Below are 9,572 nucleotides of genomic sequence, written 5' to 3'. Positions count from 1 at the left end.
ACATTTGTGATTTTCTTTCTCCAGGTTTTACTTTTCTCCACTATTACAACTTACATGCATAAAGATGGAGGAAAGCACATTCATCTTTAGATTTTGGAATAGAAAGAAAGCCAAGAAAAAAGCTTGTCATCCATCCAAAACCTTTATCGAACCAAGGATTTACCAAAAAAACAATATCCCACCGCAGTATGTCCCATCTAAATGTTCAAGAAATGATCCCTTCAGAGAGGGGACCTAGACTGACGACGCCTCCTGCACTATTTGGAGGTTGGTGGTGGAAATGATGCACCCTCCTAGATTCTTCAGAGCCAAAAGAGGTACCAATATTGAAGTGCAGAGTTCTGGAGGAGGAAGACTGCCATAACTGTAACTATGAAGAAGCTTCATACTTTTTACAAGTTCGTTTGAGAGATCGATCGTCTCTCGATTATGCGTCTCCGACTGAATCCCTTCTAGTAATGGCCGTGTGGCTATTGCTGGAAGAGAAGAGTTTTAAGACATCATCGTTGCATGAATTTGTTTAACTTATATTGATTCAATTATCAGTTTTTAACTTGGTATACGAAAATATATGGTTAGGAGTAAAAGATACGTATAGCAGCCCCGGCCTAGCCTCACAAATAATATGTTAGATCATTTCATTTGTTTTCTCAATCTTTATTACAAATTTGTTCTGCATAGAATTGGAATGGGAAGGACAAGGATTGTTGTACTATGTAAAGGAAACTGCACGCGCGTGTATTTGAAAGTTTATTTTCCAATAACTGAGTTTCTACAAGAATATATAGTTCAGTGCCCTCCCATCCCATTAGTCAATTCCATTCCTTTTATTCAGAGTTTCAGTTTTTTAACGGCAATACCTTTGTCTTGTAAAAGATCACCTACCTCTATATACCGAAAGTATTAGTGCTTGCCTATCTAACTACCAACATTTTTTTTATTTTTTTCTCAATTAATGGGGGAAAGAGACGATCGAGCTTAAAACACGTTTAATATTGGAACTAGCTCTTTCTCTTTTTGCAACTTGAAATTCAGTTCAATTTTATTGAATAGACAACAACAAGACATTAATAAATTAAAATTACACATCCTCACTCGAAAAAGGGATTTACGATATATCAATGAGTTTAATGATGCTTAAAAATTGGGCCACTGATCAAGTCAAATTGAATAAAACTACAGCAATAATTGGGACCAGTGACCACAACAATGAATTGTTGGGTGGGTTATCCCAAGATCTCTCCATCATGTATGAACAAAGTCTTTGTGTTAGAATTTGCTCTATCGGCTTATATTTTGTTCATCGAAAAAAAAAAAAGTCTTTGTGTTAGAAATAAGCTTATGGCTCCTGATTATATTGCAATACTACTTGTAAGTTGTAACAATAGCATTCCACTTGAATGAAAACTATTGCATTGATAAAAAAAAAATTAAAATTAAAATTAAAATCACCTATGAACAAATTAGTACTGAACTGGACGGCTATAATCCGGTTAGGAACCGGTTCTTATTGACACTAGAACAACTACTCAAATCCTGACACGTACCAGAATTCAAGACCATAACCCTTAAAAGAAAATGACTTATTTGAGATATGAATACAGAGCCAAAAACTAACAACACAAAGAAACATAAAATTAGGAAACAAAAAACGAAATATTAAGTCGTAATTGGCCACGAATCATAGAACTAGAAGTCTGTATTTTTTTTTTCTTTGATTACATTATTTGAGTTTTCAATTTACTTTTAACTTCCAAGATTCTTGTTTCTGTTTATTGTAAAACTGACTATTTCTCTCCTCCAAAAAAATACTGTGAGGCTCCTTTTTTTTGTTTACTGTTCCAATTTTTAGTCGATATGCATTCTACTCAGATTCGCTTCATCTCGACCGGTTGTGCTTCCTGGTGGTGGTAATATTTTTAAATTTGTAACTGGTTTTATGGTGCAACTGCAAGTCTGAAACCATATGGTTTTACATGGATCACAAAGGGGATTAAAATGAAATCTCTTGGATTTGGATTCCTTTTTCATTTCTTAATCTTCTAACATATTCGTTATCATGAGATCCAGCGTCTCCCTTAAATCTTGTGATATCACAATATTCAACAATCTAGCTCGTTCCAGCAATCTAGCCCCAGCCATATCAAATAATAACACTAGATAAATCACCTTGTTAGCTACCAACTACATCCCATCTTACATGACAACTGATGTGGCACAACCACGTCATTTTAATTAAGTTTTGTGATCGGACAAAGACAAAAGTGCATGAAAACTTAATGGTGCAAAGTGAAAAGAAAATGTTTAAACCATAGTACAGCAAATGGGTGTTTCAATGATTTTACAATAGGAATCAAATCAACCAGTTCAAAAAATAAGTATCAGATTGAGTGACCCTCAATGTTAGTATAATATATATATAATATAATACTATATAGTTCTATCTTATAACAACACCATACCAAATCGATTCCTCTAGGTGAGGAAAACCAGGATTTTTAACTGCCCCTGATAAAATAGAGAACACAGAAATCCACCATGAATGCTGAACAATCTCCTCTACTTCCAGCTAACTGCTAATAATACTATACTTGATATGTACATTTCTGACGGTACAACTTAATTACTGTCTTCACAGCTCCGTCTTCACGTGACCTGTGTGCAGAGATGCTGCGCAGCCATAACAAAAAATTAATCTCCTTTTTTGCTCGTTAGAAGTTAATCTGATTATTTCATATTGCTTTTCAAGTAGCAAATGAAATAATTTGCACCTCATGTATATCCAAATCAGATGGCACACTAACTAAAATTCTTGCAGCTATTGACAAGTTTGCCTCAGAATGAGTTATGGAAAGCATGATGCCATGCCCATGGCCAAATGTTTGGGAAGCTGGTAAGCAAGCAACTATTGTCGGAACAATAATGTTCATTTAAGTGTACCTGAATTTGCCGAAGAGTTGCAACTGATGAGTGAGGCCTCTGGAGTAATGAAAATATGATTATCTTCTTCCCTCCCCCAACCTGGCTGATGAAGAGCATCAAAATGCCATTGCTGTTGATACTGTTGTCTGTTCCCATTGATGGGAAGTTCTGGCCACATAATGGGTGGAGTCATATTGGAGAAGTTACTTTGCATTAGAGATAGACTCTGAAAAGTTGTGGAGGTGATACAAATACATCAGTAACAAAGAGGTATAAACTATTTTACAACTACTTCAAGCATAGAATTTGCTAGTTGAACTAGTTTAGCCTGTCAATTACCACAACTTCACCCCAGAAAAATGTAAAAGTTCCTCTTTCATGACCCCCAGTCCAGGAGTCTCCATGTCCTTACTCCCCAGTAGGGACTAGGGAATTCCCACTCAAATAAAAACTAGACACAAATGATGCATAGGAAATCTGATGTCTGCTTGTAACTAAACCATAGTAATCCATCATAATCTAAAGAACAGCTGAAATTTTAAAGGTAGCTTGATGGCATACAGAATAGGCAGTCCAAAATTCAACACTGGCCTGACATGTTGTTAATGACTGAATAGTGCATTTAAATAATTTGGATAGCAATCGTAAATAATGCAAAACATAAAATCCAAACTTTAATTTGACATGCAACCTATGCATATAATTAAGGTGACCCAAACTGGACGTATTACGTAAATGATTACAGGTCAAACCAATGTGCAAATAAAACCCAACATTTTTCATTTGATGGAACAGACCCCTGAGCAGGCAGGCAGGCATCCAAACTCAGATCAAACAACTTGATCAAACACGAGAACAGCTTAGTAGTTTTTACAATAGATTATAATTAAAGCAGCTATACAATACTTACTTCAGTGGCCAATAAATGATCAAGGTTGCTATCAATTCTTGGGTCGACTGTCGCAAGTCTCATCGATAAGAACTGAAATAAATGAAACATTTATACATAATGAGATCATGGCAGTACAAGACTGTTCAAAATATCAGTGACGAGTTCATTCCTAGTAATCATCTGTTAGAGTCATTCTCCTGGATGGTTTTGCCATTTCAGTTGCTGTGTAACTAAAGAGAGGAGGAGAAACTAAAGCAGGTAACAGTAATTGAGACCAAAATGGTAGTATAAAAGGACAGCTTCAAGTCTAAATGCATATGGGGAGAAAAGCACAGTATTTTGCAAATTTACAAGATGGTGATATATCCCTAGATGGGATTTTAGATGATATATTGAATCATTAAATCACATATCCCTAGATTAGTCTCCACTAGCCATTTTTAGATGCACAAGACCCATCAGCTAGTTCAAGACACATTCAGAGGAAAAAAGCAATGAAGAATTCTAAAACCATTTTTCTTTCAAGTTCAAGCTGTATCACTGCAGCGTTAAAACTATTACTTGATATGTATGAGTTGTGCAGCAGGTCTGACCTCAACTTGACGTTGTAGGGACTGCACATGATTGATGATTTCATCTAGAACTAAGGCGGTACCTGAAATCTGCAAACCAGAAATGTATCAGTAAGTGACTATGAAGTTGGAAGCATAACCCAGCAAATGCACACAAACATTTAAATAATCTAAGGTATTTGTTGAAGAATGGTCAAAAATAAAAAGTTTGCTTAACCTGGTAGATCCCTCTCATGGTCGAAAAGTTTCAGTTCATTTAAAATTTAATGGCATCATAGAAACAAGTTCAACCTTTTTTCTTCTTGCTCTTTTCATTGGAAAGAGCATTAACAAAACAAACAATTAGATATTACTTCAGAATTTTAGTTTTTTTTTTTTTTTCTTGTATTTAAAATGCCAAAACTACTAACAAAGTGCACAATCAGAAACCTGAAACCCACACTAGGTTATGGATTCGTGTTGCCCATGACTTATCAAGTAAAGGCACTGTCATTGTGTTGGTTTGAACTTTGAACTACCAAATATATGTATAGCATCAAGAATGGCCTGTAGTATTGTCAACTTCACTGGAAAACAACACACTATTTCCTCAGAGTGCAACACCATGAGGAAATGACATTAACAAAACCAATCTTTATGACATGTTGCAGAAACCAGTGGTGCTAAGAAAACATGTCAAGAACAATTAATCAGATATATACTTAAAGCAACAACTCAGTATAAGAGAGAGTTGTCCTCATTTGCCCTTTCTACAGGCTAAATATCAGACAGAGTAAACTATACTGATCTTAGACCTGCATCCATACAATTTTACAGGAATCTCTCAGCTTCCTACAGTGTACAGCTCACTGGATCAAATGCCCTTTTTTTTCATTAATGGACAAATATGTTTTCACCCCTAAACCTCCTCCTTACCCTCTGAGTTTTCAGAAAAACAAGACTAGGGGTCCAAGTAAAAGGTAATTTGCTGATTTTATACAGAAATTTTGGAAAGCCATTTTACAGAAGTATTCCAATAAAGGCCCAAATACTTGTCATCAGCAGTAACAAATTTTGGCATGCAATAGATTTTTGCTTTAGCTAAACTAAGTGAATTGCTAAAGAGCTTTCACATGTCCCACACAGTTAGGTCATGGCAGTTTGTTAAAGGAAGTTTTCTTCTGTCTTCCTCTTTCCGTCATCCAACTAAGGATGGATACCAAACTCGTTGCAGAAGATGGTACCATGCACCCTTAGAACAGGGACTAACATTAAAGCTGTGTAGGGGACCAAAAAATATATAATGCAACCCTGCCCACTATGTGGGTCTCCCAAGCACTCCAGCTAGCAATGCTATGACAATGTTCCAAGGTGGTAAAGGGTATTATGCTCTCTTGAAAACAGAATTCAGCTAGCTTTTGATATTAAGTCTTATTTCCCTTTTCCCTCACTTGTTAGATGGCACTTCTAAGTAAGAAGTTTGGACTGAATTGGAAATGCAATTGTTATTAGATAGCAAGTACAAATTCTATCATTTTTTTTTTTTTTTTGCCTGAAAAAAAAAATAGCAAAACTAAATGAAATTGCATATAACAAAATTTGACCTCAGAAAAGACATCTCACCAAACCCAGCAGTACATCTCACCCCACCACTTTTCTTTTCTATCAATTGTCCCCAAGAAAAAAAAAATTGAATTAAATTAAAAAAATAAGAAAAAGAAGTGCAATGAAAATTACGGAAATACCACGAGCACAACTACACAAGCCACAAAGTACTTTAATTAGTACAAAAGCAAGAACTTTTGTTAAAAGCTGATTAGCTGACAATGAGTCAATGACAAAACCGTTGTTAGAAAACCACATTAAGATCACAAGTTTATCTGAGACAATTGATACAGATGCAATTTTATAATCCACCAAAATCTCAATCAACCAATTAATCCACAGATTAAGATCACAAGTTAGAGAATCAAACCTTATTGCATCCTGGGACCAGCTCCTGTAGCAGCTTCATCCTCGCATTAATTTTCTCTCTCCTCGCCTATAAAATTCCCAATTTAAAAAAAAATGAAATTAGTAATAACACCAAAACTAATCATTAGTGACCATTATGATTAAGGTTAAGAGATTATACTCGCTCTGCTAAGCTATGGCTATCTGTAGCTTGACCCCGGCGAGCTCGAACGTGAACATAGGGAATCTTGTCAGCATCTTCCTTAGCTTCAATTTTGCTCTTTTTCATTGATACCTTGACCTGAAATTTACGAATTTGGGGTTGATTGAGATTTGGAAGCATGAAAATTCAGCGAAATCGCGAAGAGGGGAAAGTTTGAAACCCTAATTTACCTTCTTTTCTCGCTCCTTTCTCTTGGCCGACGACCTTTGGTTGTTCTTAGTCTCCTGCGACGAGTTAGGGTTCGAATCGGACTCGGCAGGCTCGCTCTTCACCTTCTCCAAGTTGACGCCGGGATTGGACGGCACGGCCCCCGTCTCCGGCGACTGCTCGCCGCCGCCGAAGATCGAGAACTTGGCGGCGCGTTCGATTAGGGCGGCGTTGCTGGGAAACGTGAGGCTGGAATTGAAAGGATGCGCGCAGGGCTCGAGCAGCGGCGGCTTGCCGGAAACCGCGGCCGGAGCCGGATTAGGTTCGGACTCCGGCGAGAGGTGGAGGAGCTCCATGGCTTGGGTCGGCGGAAGTTCCAGAAGCGCCGTGAAGGAGCTGGCGTTGTCCGGCGGCACCGTCATCAGCCGCTGGATTTCCTCGCGGAATTGGAGAGTCTCGAGTCCGGGTTCTTCGTGGTCGGGTCCGGGTACAGCGGATCCGGGTACGTTTCCGGCGGTTGGGTCCATGTGAGCGGCAAAATTGAGCTCAATTCCGGTGCTAAATTCCCACTCCAAAACCCAACACAGTGTAATTTGGGAGAGGCAAATAGAAAGCAAATGTGGGCGAAATGGGGGAGGAGTGAGTATAAATATAAAGCCAAAGAGTGATTAGAGGTTGGTTTGGAGCTTCAAATCTCCAACTGGAATCAGTTATGGCGGTCAAAATTTTTTTTTTTTATTTTTTTTATGATGTACTCAATCGCAACCCATAGAAAAGCAACCTTGGCTTCTTTCTTCTCCTTCTCCTTCTCACTTGCACTTAACTTTTTTTGTACAGTTGGGTAATAAAAGGAGGCGGTGGGGACCACTGAATTACTGGTGGCTGGTGCAGTGGTGGGGTGCCACTTTTGAATTTGGTTTGTGAGGGGAAGAAGAGAGAACCGTGGGCCTTAAACTGTTACATTGGGTCCTATAGAGGCGGGGACCGTCCACTAACCAAGGCCCGACATTGTTAGTAACAGTAGAGGATGACCGGTCATTTTCTTGCATTTATAACTGCTAATAATAGTTCTTTCATTATTAATTTATTATTCCTCCCCTTCTAACTTCTAGTCTACCACACTAAATCAATCACACAAACAGTACTGGTAGGCCGGATCAAAGTCTACTATCTATGTACTACTAGCAGGTGTGGTTGGGTTGGTTCGATCCTAACCGGTTTGGTAATTCGGTTTCCGAATTTGGTTCGATTCGGTTTGGTGGATTTGGTTATTTTTAACGTGTTCATTGTTAATCCAATGTTTGGCACTATTCTATAATGAATATCTAGATCACATTTAGTTTTCACAAAAAAGTTCTTTGTTCCAAACGTTAACTTTAGAACAAGTTATAAGGTAGTCCTGAATTTCGTGACAACCATTTGTCCATAATTTGGAATAACCTTATCAGTGGAGGCGGTGTTTTATGCCTTATGTATTCACTCTAGAGAGGTATCGCTATAATATAGGCTAAGATCACATACATTCTTTCTTCTTCTTTTTTTAAACTTTTTTATAAGCTAACCAAAAGTTAAGTTTTATAAAAGAAAAAGAAGAGGAGGAAAAAAAAAAAAAAAACAAAGTGGGGGGAGCCTCGCTAGGGTTTCTTGGCATCGCTCTAGCAATTTTGGTCGGAGGGATTGGATTTCTCGTCTCCTTTGACCAATCTGATGTGGTTTGTGGAGGTGGAAGCTTTTTTCGACATCATGAGTGGGTGTTGGTTGGCCGTGTACGAGTCTTTGTGGTCGAAGGTCGTGCCCTGGGTTCTGGTGCTTGTCTATGGTAGGTCGGCGGCGGCGGATTCTTGGTCTTCTCTACCATGGGAATTCGTGCGTGCAGCCGATATGTGTGTGTGGTTAGATGTTAAGCTTGGTCGGACCCGGACAATCTTGTTCTAGGTCTTAGATCGATATGTTCGTGTTGGGCTGAGGTCATCGAGTGGCGCGACGGCGGGCTAGTCGACGAGCTATACGACGGCGATCATAACTAGAGTTCAATTGGGTTCGGCGACGCCGTGCACTAGAGTAGTGATGGCTTCTCTGGTTGGGATCCGAATTTGGGATCTGGGTTCGATCTAGATTCAGATATGGATTTAGGATCCGGGTCGGGTTCAAGTTTGGGCCTGGATTCGGATCTGGCTTGTGGGTTGGATCTTAGTTTCGGTGGCTATTTGGAACTGGGGTCATTTTGGGCTTGTTTTGCTCTCATTTGGTTTTGCTTTTTGTTATTTAGACAAGGTCAGTGACGGAAGGTTACCCGCTACTCAACGCATTTCGATGTGTGGAGGTATGGTGCACCATATCGTTGGTACCTTTTTTAGTTTCTTGAACAAGGTCGGTGACGGAAGATTACCCACTACTCGACACATATCTCTACATGGAGGGATGGTGCACTATATCGTTGGTACCTCTTTACAGCCCGAGTTTTGTTCAGTGCCTCATCAAATGCTTCAACGCATCCCTTTTTGTTGCTTTTCATACCGCTTGTGGTATTTCTCACTTCAATGTGCCTTCTACATATATCGATTGCAATCTTTTTATTTAATAAAGTCAAAAAATAAATATAAATAAAAATTGATAAGAAACTAATTAATAACCAAAGCTATAAAATTGGCTAAAAATTTTTATGAAACTGTACATAAACACTTGTGCTGAGAACAATTGCTGATTTGTCTACCAAATTGGCAATTACCAATCTACATATTCTACGAGGATCAATGTAACTGTTTCTATATAGCTCGGGGTTTAGGTTTTATGTCCCCCCCCCCCCCCGCGCGCGCGCGCGGATGCAAAACCCTAATATTAATATAATAAATAGAATCGAGCGTGGGGCTGAGCCTCCCTGGGT

At 38.6% G+C, this 9,572-nt stretch overlaps 1 protein-coding gene across 1 annotated transcript; it reads right to left on the bottom strand.

Annotated features, from left to right (window-relative positions):
• Nucleotides 1-2,312: 2,312 nt before the first annotated feature.
• Nucleotides 2,313-7,499, bottom strand: LOC112193163 (transcription factor bHLH48). Its single transcript, XM_024333230.2, has 7 exons — nt 6,712-7,499; nt 6,500-6,619; nt 6,341-6,406; nt 4,408-4,476; nt 3,833-3,904; nt 2,941-3,148; nt 2,313-2,670 (listed from the first exon to the last, which is right to left on the bottom strand). The coding sequence occupies exons 1-7, from the start codon at nt 7,213-7,215 to the stop codon at nt 2,633-2,635; spliced, it is 1,077 nt and encodes a 358-aa protein (XP_024188998.1). The 5' UTR covers nt 7,216-7,499; the 3' UTR covers nt 2,313-2,632.
• Between the last annotated feature and the right edge of the window lie 2,073 nt (nt 7,500-9,572).

Source organism: Rosa chinensis, chromosome 3 (genome assembly GCF_002994745.2).
Source record: "Rosa chinensis cultivar Old Blush chromosome 3, RchiOBHm-V2, whole genome shotgun sequence".
Taxonomy (NCBI): domain Eukaryota; kingdom Viridiplantae; phylum Streptophyta; class Magnoliopsida; order Rosales; family Rosaceae; genus Rosa; species Rosa chinensis.
The sequence above is the reverse complement of the archived record's forward strand: the minus strand, read 5'-3'. Positions and strand labels throughout refer to the sequence as shown.

Bases quoted from the DNA above. Each gene is read 5' to 3' on its own strand.
- LOC112193163 (XM_024333230.2), bottom strand. From the start codon at position 7,215: ATGGACCCAACCGCCGGAAACGTACCCGGATCCGCTGTACCCGGACCC. The intron at 4,477-6,340 runs GTTTGATTCTCT...TCTGGTTTGCAG, and splicing joins TGGTCCCAGGATGCAATAAG to ATTTCAGGTACCGCCTTAGT. The intron at 3,149-3,832 runs GTAAGTATTGTA...ACAACTTTTCAG, and splicing joins ATCATTTATTGGCCACTGAA to AGTCTATCTCTAATGCAAAG.